This window comes from Megascapheus bottae, chromosome 3 (assembly GCF_031878675.1).
Source record: "Megascapheus bottae isolate mThoBot1 chromosome 3, mThoBot2.hap1, whole genome shotgun sequence".
In the NCBI taxonomy this organism is placed as follows: domain Eukaryota; kingdom Metazoa; phylum Chordata; class Mammalia; order Rodentia; family Geomyidae; genus Megascapheus; species Megascapheus bottae.
The window spans coordinates 84,840,309-84,863,245 of NC_143511.1; the positions used below are offsets into that span (position 1 = coordinate 84,840,309).

Genomic DNA, 22,937 nt, shown 5'->3' on the forward strand with positions numbered 1-22,937 from the left:
GTTCTTCCTGTGGAAAATTTGCTCACAGAGCACCTCTTCCAAGGACAAAGGGCTTCCTGCTGAGCAGAATTTTTCTGATGCTAGCCTTGGCAATTCATTGTACAGATTTGCAGATATCTCTGTAACCTATAGTGTGTTTCCATTAGGGTTGCAACTATAAAGCTTCCAGTCCAATAATGTTAGACAGAACCTGAACCATTGCCTTGGAGTTAGTTTTCTTATTTTGGGTGGGTTAGACATAGATTCTGGTGGGAAAACTGTGAGAGATGAATGACTAAGCATATAAGTCAAATTTTATCCCAGTTTCCTCTCCAAGGTTTCCCTTTTTCTAAGGAAATCCCACCACAAGTCACTGTAGAGAATTTGATTGTCTTTTTCTTTTGAACATGTTAGGTGTTTGGTGTTCATTTTCTTAGCTCTCTTAATCATTTGTTTTTCCTCTTTTTCTTGGAAGAAAGAGTTTTAGTAGCTGTTCAGGGCCCTGAAGGTGGTTTTACATTCCTTTTATACCCAAAAGGAATTGGATATTTTATAATGGGATGAACTTTCTAGGTGCCCTTTAAAAATAAAGAATGTACTATAATTGTGCAGCTGTTAAATGAACCAGCAGGTAGACAGGAAACTCAAGTGTCTTTTGTCATTCTTGCAGCTTGTCCAGATGCCCTGTTTAATGAGCTGGTGAAATCTCGAGCTGCCAAAGTCATCAAAACTCTGACAGAAATCAACATAGCATTTCTCCCATATGAATCGCAGGTGAGACTGGGCAGGCAATGAGTATGTACATGGATGAGCTACCCTATCAGGACTCTAAGAGGGTGGAGTCGGGGGGAGTAATAAAGATAATTGCCAGATGACATGTTATCTGTGGGCGTTTATTTAATGGAAATGGTTTTCTATTGCCACCTGCCCAATGCCCTCATCTTGTTTACTTACTATGGCTGATTTTTTTTTTCTCTCCTCGCTTCTAAAAATTTTTAAACACTTTCTATTGTGCCTTGCCTTGCATGCTTTTATCCTTGCTCAGGGTTTGCTCCTTTCAGCTGACTCCTTGAATAACCCAAGTAGCCAGTCCTAAAAGAGTATGGGAAGGAAAGGAAGGGAAGGGCTCAGAGCATCCCATCTGCTCAAAGGACATTGTTTTTATTGGCAATAGCTCCAGCTCATCACGTGCTATGAGAACAGATGGTCTCCTCCGTCATTAGCTGTTAACACTTCACGCACCAAAGGCCACAGCAGCAAAGTTCTCCCCTTGTTAGAAAAAAGGTTCCTAAACCTGGCAAGGTGAAGCCTATTGGCAAAGAATATATGAAATTAATCTTAATATTTTTTTTGCCTGTCCTAGGGCTTGAACTCAAGGCCCGAGCACTGTCCTTGGGCTTTCTCAAGGCTAGAGCTTTACCACTTGAGCCATAGCACCATTTCCGGTTGTTTCTATGTATGTGGTACTGAGGAATTGAACCCTGGTCTTCGTGCATTCTAGGCAAGCACTCTACCACTAGGCCAAACTCCTGGTCTTTTATCTTAAGGGTTTTTTTTTTTTTTTTTTTTTTTGCCAGACCTGGGACTTGAACTGAGGGCCTGAGCACTGTCCTTGGGCTTTCTCAAGGCTAGAACTCTACCACTTGAGCTGCAACACTACTTCTGGCTTTTTCTAAGTATGTGATACCGAGGAATCGAACCTGAGTCTTCGTGCATGCTAGGCAAGCACTCTACCACTAGGCCAAACTCCTGACCCTCGACCCCTTTCTTAATATTTTTAAGACTTGTTAGCATGTCTTCTCATAGCAAACAAGAAACCAGAAGCAACAGGAGTTTTCTATGTTTTGTTACAAAACAAAAATAAGACCAAAAAACATGATTGTGGCATACTAAATCTTTGTAGACTGGATTCTGGAACCAGAGAGTAGTCCATTGTTAGAAGAGAGGTGGAAAAGGTAAAAGTGGAACATTGAAAACCTGCTTCATTCCCTTCTCCTTTGGCTTAAAGCCTATTTCCTGCTTGACCAATGGCATGATTTTATTTTTGGTAGGTCAGTTCCAGCATCATATGAACTGAACAATCTCTAGTGTTATACAATTGTTTATTTCAGAATTTTTAAGAAACTAATAAACTTTTTGTTAGATGAGTTCAGGGGGCCGGGAGCATGACCTAGTGGTAGTGTGCTTGCCTAGCATGCACGAAGCCCTGGGTTCCATTCCCCAGAACCACATACAAAGGAAAAACTGGAAGTGGCGCTGTGGAAATGGCAGAGTGCTAGCCTTGAGCAAAAAGTGTTCAAGGACACTGAGTTCAAGCCCCAGGACTGCCCCCCATCCCCCCAAAAAAGATGCGATCAGAGACATTCTGGGTAATATGGCCATTAGAAAACTTTTTTTTTTGTGGGTCATAGGGCTTGAACTGGGCCTGGGCGCTGTCCCTGAGCTCTTCAGCTCAAGGCTACAGCCTTACCCTTGAGCCAAGCCCCACTTCCCGTTTTCTAGAGGTTAATTGGAAATAAGAGTCTCAGGTCCTTTTGTGCGCAGACTGGCTTTGACCCCTTGATCTTCAGATCTCAGCCTCCTGAGTAGCTAGGATTACAGGCCTGAGCCACCATACCCAGCTTGGCCATAGAAAACTTTTTTTTTTTTGCCAGTCCTGGGCCTTGAACTCAGGGCCTGAGCACTGTCCTTGGGCTTTTTCAAGGCTAGAGCTCTACCATTTGAGCCACAGCACCATTTCTGCTTTTTTCTGTTTATGTGGTACCAAGGAATCGAACCCAGGTCTTCGTGCATGCTACGCAAGCACTCTACCACTAGGCCAAACTCCCGGCCCCTACAAAACTTTTTTTTAAATAATGACTTTTTTTTAAAAGATCAGGGTAGTATATAGAAGTATGAACTTGAGAGAATACTGATAATATGCTCTGTAGTTCAAGAAAAAAAAAAAGAGTTACACCTCTAGAACTCTTCACAAAAAGAATAATGAGCCAGGTCACAATCGTTCATGCCTTTAAATCCCAACTATTCAATGGGCTGCAATCTGAGGGCTATAGTTCAAAGCTAGCCCATACAGAAAAGTCCAGGAGACTATCCCCAGTTAACTACCAAAAGCTGCAAGTAAAGCTGTGGGTCAAATGGTAGAGGGTTAGCCTTGAGCAGAAAAAGTGAAGGAACAAAGTGCAGGCCCTGAGTTCAAGCTCAGTACTAGCACACAAAAAAAGTCTGGCACTGACAGTTCACAGCTATAACCCTAGCTCTTCAGGAGGCTGAGATCTGAGGATTGCAGTTCTGAGTTAGCCCAGGCAGGAAGTCCATAAGACTATTTTCCTTTAATTACCTAGAAACCAGAAGTAGAGCTGTTGCTTAAAGTGGTGCAGTGCTACCCTTGATCAAAACAGCTTAGAGACAGCACCCAGGCCCTGAGTTCAAGCCCCACAACCAACCAAAGAGAGAGAGCGAAAGAGAGTGAGGGGGGAAAGGGGAAGGGGGAAGAAGAAGAAGAAAAAATACTTTGCTGAGAATAGGATATTCTTAAACCTACAAAAAGCTCTTTTGTTTACCTAGTAATAATACAATTCCCAGCTTGTTCCTTGTTTACTGAAAGCAGACTCATGCTGCTTACACCTCTATCCTAGCTACTGGGGAGTTTGAGATCTAGAAGGAAGGAAGGAAGGAAGGAAGGAAGAAAGGAAGGAAGGAAGGAAGGAAGGAAGGAAGGGAAAAAGAAAGAAAGAAAGCTCTAGCATGAGCTAAAGGATAGCTCCCAGGCTTTGAGTTCAAACCCTGGTATTTGCACACATATGTACACAGTGACACAAAAGGAAAAGAAAAAAAACCCTCATGCTAGCCTGTGAGCTCCTGCATGAAGCTCCTTCCCTTTCCTTGCTCGCTGACCCCCTAGGCACACACACCTGCTGAGGGCTTTGGCACTACTCATCCCTCCACATGAAGGATCCTTGCTGGACATGAACACCTCCCTTCCTTCGAGCCCTTTTTCAGATGTCCACGTGTCTTCCTGTCCAGCCCTTTTAGGCATTCTTTTCTGCTCTTTTTTTTCACTTTCCCATGCATCTATCAAGTTCTCAAAACACACTTTTTTTTTACTTCTCATTCCGTTTAATGCCAACCTCCTTTTACTACATTTCAGATTTCCTGAGAATGGGGGTGTTTGGTTCTCTGCCAGCTCTAAAACTCCAGTGCAGTGCCTGGCACTGGAGTTAGTGAAGTCATAGCCCATGGATGCACTGCCAGAGGAGAGGAACTCTGGCAGCTTACTGTCCTGGATGCACACCATGTGTTTTTTCCTTCCTCCTCAGGTGTACTCCCTGGACTCTGCTGACTCTTTCCAAAGTTTCTACAGTCCTCACAAGGCTCAGATGAAGAATCCTATTCTGGAGCGTCTGGCAGAGCAGATAGCAACCCTGTGTGCTACCCTGAAGGAGTACCCAGCTGTGCGGTATCGGGGGTAAGGCGGGACACTAGTCAGCAGTGAAAGGCATTCTGATTCTTAGTCTGGAACTCTCTCCAGGTTGTTCTCTGGCTTTATTTCCTCTGGCAATCATCTCAGGGGGGTCAAGATTTACAGGGCATGGTAACATATGCCTGTACTCCCAACACTCAAAGGGAACATTACAAGTTCAGGGTCTGCCTGGGTTAAATATTGAGATACTGTCTCTTGGGGAAGCTGCATCAGACTGGAATTGGGGCCACAGAAAAAGAGCTCAATCCCTCATTGTTGGCACAATGAGGCCACAAAAGCCTGCTAGAAGGTAAGAACAGAGGCTGGGGGCTTTTGTTTTTGTTTTTAACTAAGGAGCAGGAACATAGCTAAGCACTGAGCTGCCGTGGTACTGAGGTTGGCAAAGGGGTGACTCCAGCCACCACCCACATGACCCAAGGGAACTTGAATGGAGAGAGTGAGGAGCACATGGGCCCAGGCTAGGTGTCCTGATGGAGAGAAAAGGAGGAAAGGTCAAGGCCCTCTGTGAAGTCTGCTTGCTTATCTGAAGTTGCTTGGGGAGACTATCGCTATTTCCATATAGTTTTTTTTTAATTAATTAATTATTATTTTTGCCAGTCCAGGGGCTAGAACTCACGGCCTGAGCACTGCCCTTGGGCTTTCTCCTAGCCCTATAGATACAGTTTTATTGTAAAAATGTAATCAACCAGTGGCTGGGAATATGGTATAGTGATTGTCTAGCATGGGCAGGGCTCGGGTTCATTCCTAGTTCAGATGATGCCCTGCATTTCCTGATCTCTCTGCCCTGTCCTGCATTCTTGCCAGGGGCACTCGGTGCATTGCACGTGGTTTACCCTCCCTTATTCCTCCTTTATCAGGGAATACAAGGACAATGCCTTGCTGGCTCAGCTAATCCAGGACAAGCTCGACGCCTATAAAGCTGATGACCCAACAATGGGGGAGGTAAGTCTGGTCTTGGGCCATGACCCCAGTGTTTATGTGGCAGTCTCGGGGGCCTGTGCGGGCCTATTGCTCACAGGGTGAATGCGGGGGCAGCTTTTCCTGCATGTTGCCCTCTTGTAAATTCCTCTTCAAATCCCATGGGGTAGGATGATCCAGGTATGTTTGTCACCACCAAAGTGACCAACTTGTTTTTATTTGCCATCACTTTCCTAGTTTTAGCTTAGACCATCCTTTATCCAGGAAATGCCATGGTAGTACCATATCAGAAAGAAAATTGACATTGGTGTAATCTCCAGACCTTGCTCAGATTTCTCTAGTTTGTCTTTCTGCTTTGTCTATATATATATAGTTCTCTACAGTTTTAACACATGCATAAATTGGTGTAATCACCATTACCATCAACAGACAGACCTGGGGGCCAGAGGTGTGGCTCAGTGATAGAGTGAGCTCCAGTCCCTAGCACCTTTTCTTCTTAGAAAGAAAAAAAAGGGCCGGGACTTTGGCCTAGTGGTAGAGTGCTTGCCTAGCATGCACGAAGACCCGGTTCAATTCCTGGGCACCACATACACGGAAAAAGCTGGAAGTGGTGCTGTGGCTCAAGTGGTAGAGCTCTAGCCTCGAAAAGCCCAAGGACAGTGCTCAGGCCCTGAGTTCAAACCCCAGGACTGGCAAAAAAATAAAATAACAGAGCTGTTCTGTCCCTACTTGGATCTGAAGTGGAAAATCCTGTCAGAGCAGGTGTTGGTCACTGTGATTGTAGCAGAAGCTGGTGCTCTGCTCTGTAGATAAGCTTACTTCAGCACAGTTTGTATCTAGTTTGAAGGGCCCTTGCTATGAAATAGAAACATGGGACTTGTGTTCTTATCGCACAGTTAACAGACTACTCCATGTTGTTTTAGTTGGTTTGACTTCTCAGAGTTGCCTTTTTGCTGCTTCTTTTACCAGAGGGATTCCACTAGCTGGAGAAACTAGGGTTGTCCAGGTGGGCTTTCAAGCATCTCCCTGTTTCCTTCCAGGGTCCAGACAAGGCACGCTCCCAGCTCCTCATCCTGGATCGTGGCTTTGACCCCAGCTCCCCTGTGCTTCATGAATTGACTTTTCAGGCTATGAGTTATGATCTGCTGCCCATTGAAAATGACGTTTACAAGTGAGTATATTACAGACTTCAGGGTGACCATAGCTTTGTAAATGAACCAAGAACATCTCTCTTTTAAGACAAGGAAAAACAGGTGCATTAGCACACTCTCAGACAAGCCTGGAAGCCTTTCTGTGTCCCAAAGGTACATGGCATTTCTAAGCAGGAACTTGTTTCTCTTTCTGAGAAAGATCTTTAGCTCTCAGTTCATATCACCTAAATGTATAGTCTACTTGGATATGTTCATACATTGTATATATGGGTGTGAATATGTGAAGTTATATCTTATTCAGAAGTAAAATTTGTTAATTATAGCTTATAATACGAAACTAAACTATATCAACCAGTGGGTTTGTTTTACTGAACTTTCTGTGCAGTAGAATTCTTTTTTCATCAAAAAAGTATTTTTCTTGGTGTCTATGATCAGAAACTGAGTTTCCAAATGCACTTTTTTTTAAAATTGTTGGGGTACTGTATAGAGGGATTACATACACTTCTCTTTTGGGGGGTAAATTTTTTTTGTTGGTCGTGGGGCTTGAACTCTGGGTCTGGGGCGCTGTCTGTCCCTGTTCTTCAGCTCAAGGCTACTGCCCTACCCCTAGAGCCACTGCACCACTTCTGGTTTTCTAGTAATTGATTGGAGATAAGAGTCTCACAGTCTTTGGTCGTTAATGCTCAAGCTGGCTTTGAACCTTGATCCTCAGATCTCAGCCTCCTGAGTAGCTAGGATTACAGGCATGAGCCACTGTGCCCAGATTTTTGGGTAAATGTTTACATTGTTATTACAAAAGTTGATATATAGAGCGGTTACAGTTATATATATCAGGCGAAGAGTCATTTCTTTTTAGTCAATGTCACCCCTTCCCTAGTAGTAGAGCGCTTGCTTGCCTGGTGTGTATGAAGCCCTGGGTTCGATTCCTCAGTACCATATACCCAGAAAAAATTGGAAATGTTGCTATGGCTCAATTTGTAGAGTGCTAGCCTTGAGAAAGCCCAAGGTCAGTGCCCAGGCCTTGAGTTCAAGCCCCAGGACTGGCAAAATAAATAAATAAGAGAAAAGAAAAATCAGGCTGTATTGCTCTTTTATCATTTACTTTGTAATCTTGTTCATAAAGATAGTGGTTTCAGGGGCCGGGAGTTTGGCCTAGTGGTAGAGTGCTTGCCTAGCATGCACGAATACCCGGGTTCGATTCCTCGGTACCACACACATAGGGAAAAAAGCCGGAAGTGGTGCTGAGGCTCAAGTGGTAGAGCTCTATCCTTGAGAAAGTCCAAGGACAGTGCTCAGGCCCTGAGCCCAAGCCCAAGATTGGCAAAAAAAAAAAGAAAAGAAAGATAGTGGTTTCAAAATGAAGGTTCAAAAAATATGACTCTCAGCTCTTCTCTTCTGGTTCCAGTGGTTCTTCTCCCAGCCATTCACAATTTCACATGTAGCCAAATACCGAGATCCTGTCACAGGTAGCTGCTGAAAGCCATTTAGGAGCCACACATTTGGGGAATGGTTTCTATGCCCTTTCCCAGAAAGCGACAAATAAAAGCTTTGCCTCTCTCAAAATAACTTGGCCAGGAGCATAGCCTAGCGGTAGTGTTCACCTAGTATGCACAAAGCCCTGTGTTTGATTCCTCAGTACCACATACACAGAAAAAACCAGAAGTGGCACTGTGGCTCAAGTGGCAGAGCCCTAGTCTTGAGCAAAAAGTGTCCAAGAATAGTGCCCAGGTCGTGAGTTCAAGCCCCAGGACTGGCAAAACAAAACAAAACACAAAAGAAAGACCACTCTAAACCCAATTTCCTGCCCTGGACCAGGTGACTTGGGGAATATTCATATGAGCAAAAATTAAAGTAAAACTCCAAGATGTTGGCTTTAAATAGAGTATTCAGTCTCTCTCTGCCCAGGGAATTGCAGCTATGCTGTATAGCTGGCCTGACTGGCACATAACCATTTTGCTATAAACTATTCCTCTGATCACCCAGTAATTGAGGATTGAGCTGCTGTTGTTACAAACCAAAGAGGGCTCTGTAAGCACCACGCTTTACCCGAGGTCCATGTCCCGTAGGTACGAGACCAGCGGCATTGGAGAAGCGCGGGTGAAGGAGGTTCTCTTGGATGAGGATGACGACCTGTGGATCGCACTACGCCACAAACACATTGCAGAAGTGTCCCAGTAAGAGCCTTTCCTCCATCTTTACACAGGGTGGATGTGGCTCTTCACTGTGGGTGATGGGGCACACTGCAGTTGCCAGTGGATTTGTCCCTTTGGCAAAGCACGGACATGCTAACCAAGGATGATGAATCCTTTGTGTTCTCTGAGCTTGAGCTAATCCAGTCCACATAGTTAGAAAGTCCATTGTGTACTAGGGTTGCTTTTAGGCTTCTTGGAGAACAATGGGAACTCTCTTAGAAAAGTGCTTTATAAACATTAAGTATTTAAACCCTGTTCCTTTCACTGAAAGAAAGATTCAGACATGATTACATGCAATTGGGAAGGCTTGCACGTGACTTTTGCAGCATGTTGGAAGCCTGTGTCGCCACTGTGGACTTAACTGCCTCCTTCCATTTTCCAGAGAAGTCACAAGGTCTCTGAAGGATTTTTCTTCTAGCAAGAGAATGAATACTGGAGAGAAGGTAAATGTACAATAGTTCCCAAACACCCTGAAAACCAGCCCCTGCTTTCTGGTAATGACTAGGAAGTTAGCCCAGTGATGGTTTTCTCTACACTTAAAGCCATTTTGTCTGATTTCTTCTTTAGATTCATAGGTAGGGGATATGACTCAGTGATAGAATGCTTGAGTAGCATTACATTTGATCTTCTAATACCAAAGCTAGTAAAAACCAAAAATACAGAGATTCACGTCTGGAATGGCCATCATTGGATGTTTATACACAACTTCTTTTTGTTACTTGGAGGATTAATATTTACTGTTTGAGATCATGGTTTATTTTAAGCCAGAAGAATCTTGGGATTTTTTTTTTTTACCTTATGTTGAAATTGGAATTTATAACCGGACTTACGGAGGGCTTTTCCTTGCTCCAGCCTCTTCCTCTGTCAGGAGTGCCATCGTGTCTTAATTAAGATTATCATATTTCAGCTCCCCTTAGAATGAGCCCCCTCCCCAACTGCCAACATGCTTTCCCAGGCCTGATTGTCTCCTGCCTTACTCTTTGTGCTCCCTCTTCCTTACCTTGTGTCATTCCCTGGCTAAGCCCCTTGCTGGCTAGGTATGTGCAGTGCTATGGGCCCTCATACTACCCAGTGGGTCGCTCAGAAAGTCCCTGTCCCCTCTGTAGTACCTGGCATGTAGTAATAGTCCAGCAAAATGGATACATGGGTTCAATTAGGTGAGTTTCACAGTTTCAAAGTAAGCAGAACTATCTTGCCTGTCAAGATCCAGCCCTTTCCAATCTCCTTTCTACCTGATGACCCATAGCTGCCTTCCTGCTGGGTGAAGTGTAGGCAATGCCAGGACTGCTTGGGCAGAGCATGTGGAAAAGCAATGTAGAGGAATGACATCTTTTTTTCTTGGCAAGAATCATTCTCTCTACAAGTTTTTAATCCAATAAACATAAAATAAAAATTGGCTGGGCGTCAGTGACCCATACCTGTAATCCTAGCTACTCCCAAGGCTGAGATCTGAGGATTGTCATTCAAAACCAGCCAGGGCAAGAAAGCCTGTGAAGCTCTTTATCTCCAGTTAACTACCAAAAAAGCTGGAAGTAGAGCTGTGACTTCAGTGGGAGAACTCTAGCCTTAAGCAGAAAAAAATCAGAGACAGCAACCCCAACCCTAAATTCAAGCCCCAATACTGGCCCCAGAAAAAAAATACTATGGAATAAAGCTTAATGCTCCGACTTCAGGGTTTAATTCCCCGTCTGGCTGACAACCAGGACATTTGGACCAATAATATTTTGTGCCAGATGCCTGGAAATCTAAACTCATAATCTTACGCTTAACAGATTCATTGCACTTGTGAAGTCTAATGTGGCCCACCAGCCTTGCAAAGCCACATTGCATCAAGGGCATGAGAGTGACACTATGTACTTTCCTTTCCCTCACAGACCACCATGCGGGACCTGTCCCAGATGCTGAAGAAGATGCCCCAGTACCAGAAGGAGCTCAGCAAGGTGTGGTGGCCAAAGAAATCCATTTAAGTCATAGATGTAAACAGCTGCAAAGACAAAAACAGAAGACAGCCCTACCAGTCTGCGTCTTTGAAATCCACAGCTATGTAGTTCTTTTCTAACAGAGTGAGTGATAGAAAGGAGGGAGGGAAGGAGGAAGGAAGAAAGGAAAGGAGAGGGAAGAGGTGAAATAAGTCCTGCACCTCTTGTTTTGTTCTGTTTCTGCCGGTCCTGGGGCTTGAACTCAAGGTTTAGGTTCTGTCCCTGGGCTACTGTGCTCAGTGCTAGCATTCCACAACTTGAGCCACAACAGTACTTCTTGCTTTCTCTGTTTATGTAGTCCTGAGGAATCAAACCAGGGCTTCATGCATGCTAGGCAAGCACTCTACCACTGTGACACATTCCCAGCCCAGCCTTATTCCTCTTATACTCTCACTTTCTTTTTTCCTCTGCAGGGTACCAGTGGCTCATGTCTCAAATCCTAGCTACTCAGGAAGCTGAGATCTGAGAATTGCAGTTCAGAGTCAGCCCAGGAAAGAGTCTTAGAGACTCTTAGATTAATTACCCAAAAGCTGGAAATGTAGTTGTGGCTCAAGTTGTAGAGTGCTAGCCTTGAGCACAAAAGCTAAGGGGTAGCGCCCAGACCCTAAGTTCAAGCCTTAGGACTGTTGTGCATGCACCTCTGTGCACCCGCACGCGTGCGCATGCACACACACACACACACACACATGCGCGTGCGCATAGCACCTTGTTTCTCATCTGTTTTGTTGGTTGTGGATATCTTTTGCTCAAGGCTAGCACTCTATACTGCTTTGAACCACACCACCATTTCCATTTTTTGAGTAGTTAATTAGAGATAAGAGTCTCACAGGGATTCTTCTGCCAGGGCTGGCTTCGAACCATGATCCTCAGATCTTAACCTCCTGAGTAGCTAGGATTACAGGCGTGAGCCACTGGTGTCGGGCTCTTTCTCACCTTTTATTCTTCCTCCTTCCCTGCTGTGGGTAGTAGGACTCAGCTGTTCTGAACATAGGCCTGTGCTTCCTAACATTATCATATCGCCATTAGCTTCCCCCAGATTGGGTAAGAGCAGGCCAGGAGGATGTCAGACCTTCTGCGTCTTGATCTTGAAGGTCATACACCATTTCTTCCTGTCCAGTGCTTGTTAGAAGTGAGGCACTGGATCAAGCCCATACTCAGGAGATGAGAATTAAGTGGTTTCCCTCTTGGAGGACCATGTATTGAAGAATCTGTAGATGTGTTTTAAAACCATCATGCCAACTCTTTCTGAAGGATTTCCCCTTTCATCTCTTGAGACTCTATCCTCCCTCTTTCCTTACAGGTAACATTTGCCACCTAGTGATATTGGAATACTGGTTGTACATATTTTATCTCCTTTATGAGGCTAAATGATTATTAGCAGCTAGCACAGTGCTTTCTTACGTAGGAGGTACTCCGTAGATGTTGCACACATCAGTAACTAAGTCCTTGATAACCAGTTCTACTATGCATTTCCTAGTATTCGACTCACCTGCACCTTGCTGAGGACTGTATGAAGCATTACCAAGGCACTGTGGATAAACTCTGCCGGGTGGAACAGGTAGGAATTTTTTCCTTCCTTTTCTGCATGGCAGGTGCTCTGCAGCGTTCATTACTCAGCTGAATTTTAATATCTGACCTTGAACATCCTCCTGCAGAGTCATAGGAAATAGATATGGGAGAGCCTGCGATCTCACGTTGTCTTATCTCCGCTGTGGAACCAGTGTGATTCCACTCTCCATGGTAGGGACAAGATGGGTCTGGAGTGCTGTGCCATTTGGAATTCACCTGCCTGGCTCTGTTTTTACCTGGAATGTCCTGAGCCTTACTCAGATAGAGAGAGCTGGCTGAATTTTGTTGCGAATATGTTTACTTCCTGCTCACGGCCAGACCCGATGTGTAAATGCTGAGCCTGGGGGAGCGGGAGGGCAGTGCAGCTGCAGATCAGGAGTTGTCCTGAACCTTCCTGACCACAATTAGGCTTGGGGCTGAGAACTGGAGACTGGAGTTCCGTCTCTGCCTCTGGTGTATCTGATGTGACCGTTTCTTTCTGCTTCGTTTTCCACATATGCAAAAGGAAAACCACAAAACTGACGTGTTTTTCCAGTGTATTATGTGGAATCTCACCTGGTCCTCCAGTCTTCAAGTGTGACAGTATCTCTATATTATGTGTCAACACTGTGTGTGTGTGTGTGTGTGTGTGTGTGTGTGTGTGTGTGTGTGTGGTGCTGGGGAATGAACCCAGGGCCTCATGCAAAGTGATCATGGCTCTACTAGAGAAGAGAGAAAACAAAGATTCCGAAGCCTCAGCAGAAAGTCTCTTTTTATAGAAAAATGCCAGCTCAGATTCTCAATGTAAAAGTAAGATTTGAATTCTTTGGCCTGGTGTAACAGGCTCAGCTTAGGTTTGCAAACCCTGACTTTGGTTACTACCCTCTTAAAACTCCATTTCTAGAATGGTCTTAGCAAATAAATGTACTCTCTCCAAGAGCTTGCCCATCTAGAAGGCAGGTTACCAGTAAAAATGCACTGTCTGATTGATCTTTGGAAGCTTAAGCTTTTTCCCAAGTGCTAGTGAAATACATTTCACTAGACTTAGAGAAAGTCCGAAAGTCGGTCATGTAAGCAAAAATCTAAATGAGACGGGTGTTAAGACTGGTGAGAAGGCATAGGAAAGGGTCCGGCCTTCTTCAGCCCCTGCCTGGAAAGAGACCCTGAATGCAGTCATCATCCTTTGTATGAACTCACAGAATCTGAGGGAAAAGGGGAGCCTGCAAGCAGCCTGGCTGCAACTGTGTCTGTGGGTCACTCAGAACTGGAGCAGGTGGCTCTTGGTCCACTGAGAACAACGCGCCACTCGCTGAGTCTCAGTATCACCCACAGTCCTGTGGGCTATGAGTTATATTCACTTAGGGTTTGTTTTTTTTTTGCCAGTCCTGGGCTTGAGCTCAGGGGCTGAGCACTGTCCTTGGACTTTCTCAAGGCTAGCACTCTACCACTTGAGCCTCAGCACCACTTCCAGCTTTTTTCTATGTATGTGGTACCAAGGAATCGAATCCGGGTCTTCGTGCATGCTAGGCAAGCACTTTAGCCACTAGGCCAAACTCCCGGCCCCCACTTAGGTTTTATCTCTAGTTCTTTTATTATCCTTTTTCTTTTCTCTGTCCCCTAGGTTTAGATCTGTGGCTTTGGGAGTAAACCCCCTCCATTCCTTGGTAAAATCCTAAGATTGAAGCAGAGGTTAAGATCCTATTCAAAAAGAGTGGAAGAAATCCAGCCTTGCAGCAACCCTTCATGACATCAGAGCCTCCACATGCCCTGCAGCCTGACCCTTCTGCAGGCCCTGACACCTCATAGGCACACACACCCTGACACCAGCCTGCAGGGAACTCCACAGCTGGCGGTTTTAGAAAGAGAAACTCAGGGGCTTTCATGCAAAAGCAGTGCTGGGGACATTAATGCTGACTACAGCACATGCGCGAAGCCATGTTCACGGCCTACCCCAACCATGCCACAAAGCCAGACATTAATAGATTGTGACTTTCCAACAGCTACCATCTGTTCAGATGGTTACAGAAATAGGGACAGCAGTGTGTTTTCTACAGGATCTGGCGATGGGCACGGACGCTGAGGGGGAGAAGATCAAAGACCCCATGAGAGCCATCGTCCCCATTCTGCTGGATGCGAATGTCAGCACGTATGACAAAATCCGCATCATCCTTCTCTATATCTTTCTGAAGAACGGTAAGAAGGGAGGACAGTAGAGGAGGAGGGGATAGCCCGGAGAGGAAACAGAGCAGAAAACTCGATTAAAAGACATGGAAAGGGGAAGAAAGAAGATTCCAGAGGCTCCTTATGTTTGGGGACATGCAATGTATTCAAGTCAGTTGCAACTAGAAGTTGAGCATCCCCCAGGAATTCTGAGTAAATAAGGAGTATGGATGACATAGAGAAGGCCAAAGCTGGGAGAAAGGAGAGCTGGCTGCTTTATGGCTCAGACTCTCAGATGTAAAGGTACAAAAGGTACTTAAAAAGACTCTTGCCTAGTTTGACTTCAGTGTGGGGTGGGGTGGGTCGGGATTGCTGAGAAGCCAGGATGATGGCAACGGAGATGGTGCCTGTGACTAGCACTCTGGACAGAATGATTCAAGTGCGACTGCAGTCGTGCTTTTCTTCTCACCATAGAATCAAGCTGATGTGGTAGATGGGTTGATGTCTGCTAACCCCGAGGAAAGGAAAGTGGTCAGCTTTGCTTCTGGGAGTGGAGGTGGGAAGGTTTGGTATGGTGACCAGCTCTCTTGTCTCACAGGCATCACTGAGGAGAACCTGAACAAACTGATCCAGCACGCCCAGATCCCCCCAGAGGACAGCGAGATCATCACCAACATGGCTCACCTCGGCGTGCCCATCGTCACAGACGTAAGTGCCAGCGGGAAGAAGGGGGCGGGGGCTGATGTGTTGTATGTATTCAGTTACTCAGCGACAGCATCTTATGGTATGACTGTGTACCATCGTGAATGTCAAAAGAGATGAAGGAGTAAGGGACGAATGAGCAAGATGTCAAAGGCTAGAATTAATTGTGCACACGTAAGAGTTCTATTAAGTGACAACGGAACCAAACAGAAACAAGTCACTCAAATATTTCCCTTGTGGCTCAAGGTCATTCTGACTTTACCTTTGACTCAGCATCTGCCACAGATGCCACGAGCTGTTGGTCACCTCTATGTGTTCAGCCCTGTTGTTGATTTGAAGACCAAATCAGGATAGCTAGAAGGCTTGGAGACCCATAGTGTACTCCGAGGGAAACTACCCAGATTCCTGAGGATCCTTTTAGAGTACTCTGCTTGAATCACTTGTGGGAGCCTGGCTGTATGCTCTCCGTCTACAAGCAGTCAGGCCATGGAGCAGTACTGGCAAAGCTAGAGTCCACATGGCGGTGTTAGAAGAGAGACTTGGTTCCATTGCCACCAACCAAGCACAAGTAGCTGTCGGGAGTTTGATGATTGTTTTTGCTCACGAAGCATCATAGTGAAGACAATCCATTCACTATTCAGCTGTTGAAATGAAATGTTAAAACTAAGTCATATTTTCTCTTATGATAGCAAACTATTTTTTTGGGGGAGGGCGGACATGTCATGACGCTCGAACTCCGCCTGGGCACTGTCCCTGAGCTCTTCATCTCAAGGCTACTGCCCTACCCTTGAGCCACGCCCCACTTCCCATTTTCTAGCGGTTAATTGGAGATAAGAGTCTCATGGTCTTTAGTGCTGGGCTGGCTTTGAACCCTGATCCTCAGATCTCAGCCTCCTGATTAGCTAGGATTATATGTGTGAGCCACAACGCCTGGTGATAGCAAATTATTTTTAACTCCTTTGTTTATTTCTTTTTAGTACTTGGGATTGAATTTGGTGCCTCGTAATTGCTCTACCACTTGAACTAGCCCAACTACCTAGATTTTTAAAGATGGCACTTATGTGTATGTGCTTCATATTTGCTGCTTTTCTTGAATTTAAAAATTACATTTGCAGGGGCCGGGAGTTTGGCCTAGTGGTAGAGTGCTTGCCTAGCATGCACGAAGACCCAGGTTCGATTCCTTGGTACCACATACAGAGAAAAAAGCTGGGAATAGTGCTGAGGCTCAAATGGTAGAGCACTGTCCAAGGACAGTGCTCAGGCCCTGAGCTCAAGCCCAGGACTGGCAAAAAAAAAAAAAAAAAAATTACATTTGCAGCCTGGCATTGTGGCTCTCACCTGTAATCCTAGCTACTCAGAAGGCTGAGATCTCAGGATCAAGGTTGAAAGCCAGCCCAGGCACAAAAGGACCTGAGTCTCTTATCTCCAATTAACCTCTAGAAAATGGGAAGTGAGGCTTGGCTCAAGGGTAGGGCTGTAGCCTTGAGATGAAGAGCTCAGGGACAGTGCCAAGGCCCAGGGGTAGGGGATAGCTTTGAGCTGAAGAACTCAAGAACTCAAGAACAGTGCCCAGGCTGAGTTCAAGCCCCAAGACACACACACACACACACACACACACACACACACACAATTACAATTGGCTAGCCCAGCACCAGTGGCTCATGACTATAATCCTAGCTCAGGAGGCTGACATCTGAAGATCATGGTTCAAAACCAGCCCGGCAAGAAAGTCTATGACTCTTATCTCCAATTAACCACCAGAAAACCAGAGTTCAAAACCCCAAGACCGACAAAAAAAAAAATTACATTTGCTAAGTGAAAGAAGGAACAGAATTTTTTTTCTTTTTTGCCAGTGCTGGGGCTTGAACTCAGGGCCTGAGCACTGTCCTTGGGCTTTCTTGAAGCTAGGGCTCTACCACTTGAGCCACAGCACCCACCACTTCTACTTTTTTTGTATGTGTGGTACCGAGGAATTGAACCCGGGTCTTCATTCATTCTAAGCACTCTACTATTAGGAGAAACTGCTGGCCCCAAGAACAGAACATTTTTAAAAATTCTATTACTATGAAGGTGTTGTACGGAAGAATTACTGTCATAAGTCAGGTAATGAGTACATTTCTTTTTGGACAATGTCACCCCTTCCATCTCTGTTTCCCAGTTATTTCCTCGTATCCCAACTTAACAATGTTTTTTTTGAGGAATGTATAGAGCAGGGCACTGGGGGCTCACACCTGTAATTGTAGCTACTCAGGAAGCTCATATCTGAGGATCCAGTTTCAAAGCCAGCCTGGGCAGAGAAGTCCTAACCTCGTGTGTGCTTTCATTCAGTCCACTCTGCGCCGCAGGAGCAAGCCAGAACGGAAGGAGCGCATCAGCGAGCAGACCTACCAGCTATCACGATGGACCCCAATTATTAAGGACATCATGGAGGTCAGAGACAGGGGAATGCGGAGGGGTAGTCAGGGCCCAGTGCTCTTCACTGGATGGCCTGGTCCCTCTAGCAGTGGTACCCTGTGGTTTTAGTGACACCCCCACACCTTACTTAGGTCTCCAGGGTCTGTTCCCGTCTGAAGATGTACTGTCGTGCTCTAGATGCCCCTCAGTGAGGCAACCAAAGGAGCTAGGCCCCAAGCATCTCAAAGGTCAAAGGTCAGATGAGGAACATAAGCAGACTCCCTGGGGGAGATGTGAGCAAGCTGTACGCCCCATGGCAGCAGGTGGGCCTCAGAAGATGGCTGCAGCCTGCTCTGCCTTCCTCTTCTCTCTCCTTCCTCCCATAAACCTTCATGTACCAGCAGCAAGACCTGTGCTCTGTGGTTCAAACGGATCCTTTTCCTAGAATGAACTCCCCTTTCCTTTCTATATTTGAATCCTAATTTCCTTCAAAGTCTCTACCAGGCCATTCATTCATCCTTTGCCTGCCTGCCTTGCCTGTCTGAGTGCCCAGCACCACAGAGGTCTCTTGAATCCTGAGCATGTGCACATGTGCTGCTGGGACTTACGAGTCGTCTCTCACAGTGAGCCTGTCACCTTTGCCATGTCCCTGACACAGCTCATACACAGCAGATACTCCATGTCTGTCTCTGAGGGAAGTGAGCGTGTGGGTGTCATCACTACAACCCCGCGTGACATTCCATTTCCTCCCTGTAGAAACGGTGCCTAGGTCCTACACCACTGAATCTTTGGAGCTGGACTCCAAGAGAGCCTTCTCGTCCTCTATACTTGATGGCGGCCCCAAACTGGAGTCCAAACCTGAAAAGACTTGTGTAGGGACCTTGAGTTAGCTCTTAGCAGCCCTGCTGTTCCTAACTGATCTGTGCATTAAAATAAGTGTGCATTAACTACATACAGTGAGTCAGCTTTCCTTTTTTAAAATCCACAGAACAGGATGGGTGGACATGAAACATCCAGAAGCAATTGCATGCCTTTGCTTGGTGGCCCAGATAAAACCCCCCTTTGTGCATCAAGTGCTTGTTCCCTCTCCCCTTTTCCTCCCTCTCCTTTCCAGCCCCTAAAGAAGAGACTGTTAGAAGGAGGGTGGGTTTCCAGGCAGCAGGAATTGCATCGCTGGAACCCACCCACCAGATAATTACCCCTTGACAAACAGGAAAGGCCTTGCCTCTGGGCTATTTCTACCCAGCAAGTATCAGGAATTTAGTGGACAGAATGCAGACGTGAATCTGTGAACAGATGATATTAAAAAGAATAAATCTGGGATGTGAGGGCGATCTGACTGTGACATCTGTCACCCCATTGATGGCCAGGGTTGATTCAAGTGCTTTTTATTTTTTATATAGAGTAAACCTACCCACCCAGGTCAGTGATTGTAGCCAATTGCAGTGCATGTGGCCAGGGCTGGGCCTGGACGAGGCCTCCTGGTGGTGGCAGCAGGCGTGGGAGTTCTGGCTACTGTAGACCTGGCTGAGGTTTCATTACCTCACTTATTTTTTGCATTTTTTTCTTGCTTGTGTTCCCATCACCATTTGTAAGCAATGGTGACCTAATGAGTCTTTCTTCTCTCTAGGACACTATTGAGGACAAACTGGATACCAAGCACTATCCGTATATCTCTACCCGCTCCTCTGCCTCCTTCAGTACCACTGCTGTCAGGTGGGTAGACATGGGAGGGCAGACAGTGGGCATCCCGTAGATATCAGCTTATGGTGGTCCTGATGTGGGAGAATGTGAGCCAGGAGCTGCTCCTGGCTTCTCATTCCTCACTGGCACTCCTCCTCAGCCTCCTTGGTCGACCTTGAACAAGCCAGGCCTATTTCTTTAAGGACCTTTGCCATTGCCCTTCCCTTTGCCTGATGTTACAGTCAGATATACTTGCACGACTATCTTCTGTTTGATCTTTTTTTCCCTTAATTTTACTGTTAGGGTGATGTACGGAGAGGTTGCAGTTACATTCATCAGGTAGTGGGTACATTCTAGAACATGGTTACCACTTCCCATGTTTTCTCCCACTTTCCCTCCCCCCACCTCTACCTGCCTTGTTTTTCCCTTACCTTCCCATTTTTTTTTTTTTTTTGCCAGTCTTGGACTTGAGCTCAGGGCCTGAGCACTGTCCTTGGACTTTCTCAAGGCTAGAGCTCTACCACTTGAGCCTTAGCACCACTTCCGGCTTTTTTCTATGTATGTGGTACCGAGGAATCGAACCTGGGCCTTTGTGCATGCTAGGCAAGCACTCTACCACTAGGCCAAACTCCCGGCCCTTACCTTCCCATTTTCAAATACACAAAAAACATATATACAATGTACCAAGTACCAAAGTCAGATACAGTAACAACATGAGATAAATCTTAAGGGAAAAAGAAGAAAAAAGAAATAGCTTCACCTAGTCCATTAAGAACAGTAATCACAAAGATAAACCTCTTGTTCTGCTCTGTCTTTAATCAACTATCACCTTCCTAATCTTTCCTAACCACCCTGCTTAGAATCACAGTACACACGAGTCATAGCAGCTCTACTGGTAGCAGCCCATGTGTGGAAATCTCCAGATGTCCACCAACTGACAAATTCATCAACAAATTGTGGTGGATCCAGACAGTGGCTCCCGAGAATAGTCAAAAAGATCATGTGTGCTGGGGAGAGAAGAGTTAGTGGCACTAGGGAGGACGTCCCCTAGAAAGTGACCACTGGCCCTGCTGGCTGTGGTTCTGTCTTGCTTCTCAGTTTTTCCTGGGCCTAGGCCAAAAGCAAGGGGCACACCTGTGGTACTGGCACCCCTCCACAGCAGAGGCCGTGCAAGGTAAAATGTTCATGGCCACAGACCGGCCGAGGGTGGAGGGACACCCAGTGGCTGTACGGGGAAGAGACTGGAGGCTCCAGAGGCCCCGACGGTGCCTGCTGCATGCCTGCAGGATTTGACAGTGACTAATGCTGTCCTAAGTCAGGAGGAAGGACAGAGAAGCTCAGTGTCCACGAGACGCTTCTTCCTTCCATTCATTGCCTGTCCACCCATTAAAAAAAAAAAAAACCTGGAAGCAAATCAGTGCTCCCTGCATCTGAATCCAAATTCCTTCCAAGGATGCTGAGTCCCTCCAGAGGGGGTCTCGGCCTCCAAAGGACCAGGCAGCCCTGACTCTCGACCATCAGGAGCTGCCTCCCCTGTGACACCTAGACAGGGCTCCGTAGTCCTCCTCTTGTCCCCATGGCATGCAGCTCTTCTGCATCAGAGAAGCTCAGACCTGCTTCTCCAAGCTGTGTATCCCTAGGGAGATGGGGGCAGGCCCTCCCCACCCCCACGTATGCACGCAGCAGGCTCCTCTGCCTGCATGGTTAACGGCTCAGGGCTCAGCGTGCTGGCCTGAGGCGTATCTCTGACTCAGCGCTCCTGGCTCCCACACAAGCTCAGGGACATGGTGACCCGGACCTCTTTCAAGCCCACCTTGCTAATGTTCACACATCAAATGCTAGAACGAACCGGCCGATCTGCCTGTGTGTGAGTGACAAGGTTCCAGCATAGGAGCTCCGAGTCACTCTGCTTGTGAAGCCAAACACCTTAGGAATTTCATCACAATTCAGCCAGCACTCATCAAGCACCTGCTCGATTTGGGGCACAAACGTCCAGAAGCAGTGTGTAACAAGACATGCAGGGAGGAAGGCTGAATACTTCGTAAGTATAAACACACTAGTCTCTCTCTGTCTGTCTGTCTTCTCCCTTTCCCCCACGCAGCGCCCGCTATGGGCACTGGCACAAGAATAAGGCCCCAGGAGAGTACCGCAGCGGCCCCCGCCTCATCATTTTCATCCTTGGAGGCGTGAGCCTGAACGAGATGCGCTGCGCTTACGAGGTGACTCAAGCCAGTGGCAAGTGGGAAGTGCTGATAGGTGAGTGGGCCCGCCGCCCGCCAGGCAAGGCTGCCTCCCCGCTGTGCTCCATCCCATGCCGTGCACCGCGTTCTGTCTGCCCCAGCGAAACCCAGGCTTAGCCAACTCTGTGGATGGCAGAAACCAAGGGGCGAGGGGTTTCTTCTTCATGTCTGCCCTGCTGTGTCTTTCACGGAAAGGCCACGTCATGAGGCACAAAGTGCTGGTCAGAGGATCCAGTAGACTCAGGCTCAAGTCTCAGTGCTGCCACTGCTGTGAGGCCACAGAACGTGGCTGGAGCACTTAGGCTCCCATTTCCTTCCCACCAGAACAGTGCAGAGCACCCACTTACAACCTTCACCCAGGACTGATGAGAGTATCAGCTTCCTGTCCCGGGCTGTGGTTGAGAGCGAAGCCATTACCCTCCTTCTTCCACCCATCACTTGAAGTTGTATGGACGGCAAGTGAGCAGATACTGTCTGGAGCCTCGTGGCCTGACTGCTGGATGCCGTTATGGTTCCCTTAATGAGCTTTTGCCACTTCTTGTATGCCCTGTCCTTCCTGATGCTTCCTGTTAATTTCCAAAAAAAAAGAGGAAGCAACTCTCGGAGCTGGCGTAACACAGCAGGAGACACTTGAGCTTCCCGCCTCCAGGAGCGGCTGCAGCTTCCAGGGCCGGCAGAGGCAGAGCGAGCTGAGGCATCTTGCTCTTTCCAGATGCTCTCCCTTCATCCTATAAGTCCTTAATGAAGTGAAGCGGCCCCTGCCCGGAGGTCTCTCTTGATGCTAAGAGGCAGGAGACTGTCATATCCACTGCTCTGGGCAGCCCACCCTTAAAGGGACACACTCGGGCCGAGTAAGCTTGGTCCCCCTTTGGAAGGCACTTAATGAATGGGGATTTGCACTCCTGGGGCCTACAGGTGGCCTCATGGGCCATTTACAAGTGGACTGCTACAGAGAAGCCCTGAGCCGTCCCAGCTGGGAAGGCATCCTGGCCCCCTACCCACAGGTGCCTCTGTCCGTCGTAGTCCCAGGCACAGCCATTATCCTGATACGAGGTATCCGTTTTTTCATCCAGTTTGGGGTGACCAGGCCCCACTGCCTGCTCAAGGGAGCAGGCTCGTTAGCCCAGTCCTCTCAGATGGTCCCGAGGCTGTGGGCCTCCTCCACCCGGCAGGCTTCCTTTTCTGTGGTAGAAGCCCCATAGTAGACCTCTCTGTTTCCTGCTTGCATACATGTTGCATGAATGTGTGGATAGTTCTGAGCTCACATACGCCTTTCCCTGCACTGAAGTCATCTTAGCCAGGCTTTGGGTGTGAACCTTCCTCTTACGGTTTGGACCTGCCCAGAGTTCTGATGGGGGAGGTGGGAACCTGCCTGGGTTCATGGAGGGGGTCTCACATAGACAGCGGACGTCTGCTGGATGGCCTCCTCTGCCTTACGCATGCTGACCCCGGCTTCCTGTGTGCGCCTGTGTGCATGTGCGCGTGCGCTCGTCTTGCTTGGCTGCGTAAGC

The 22,937-nt window shown here is 47.0% G+C and overlaps 1 protein-coding gene across 2 annotated transcripts in view; it reads left to right on the top strand.

The window, feature by feature from the left end:
* Positions 1 to 22,937, top strand: part of Stxbp1 (syntaxin binding protein 1) — a 73,851-nt gene that overhangs the window by 44,914 nt on the left and 6,000 nt on the right. For both annotated transcript variants that reach the window (XM_090330676.1, XM_090330677.1), the window contains exons 6-18: positions 650 to 753; positions 4,296 to 4,444; positions 5,317 to 5,401; positions 6,418 to 6,548; positions 8,595 to 8,702; positions 9,103 to 9,163; positions 10,595 to 10,660; positions 12,177 to 12,257; positions 14,302 to 14,440; positions 15,006 to 15,115; positions 17,438 to 17,539; positions 19,134 to 19,219; positions 21,288 to 21,442. In XM_090330676.1, coding sequence (XP_090186802.1) covers positions 650 to 753; positions 4,296 to 4,444; positions 5,317 to 5,401; positions 6,418 to 6,548; positions 8,595 to 8,702; positions 9,103 to 9,163; positions 10,595 to 10,660; positions 12,177 to 12,257; positions 14,302 to 14,440; positions 15,006 to 15,115; positions 17,438 to 17,539; positions 19,134 to 19,219; positions 21,288 to 21,442 — 1,377 coding nt within the window. The remainder of the gene's footprint in view (positions 1 to 649; positions 754 to 4,295; positions 4,445 to 5,316; positions 5,402 to 6,417; positions 6,549 to 8,594; positions 8,703 to 9,102; positions 9,164 to 10,594; positions 10,661 to 12,176; positions 12,258 to 14,301; positions 14,441 to 15,005; positions 15,116 to 17,437; positions 17,540 to 19,133; positions 19,220 to 21,287; positions 21,443 to 22,937) is intronic.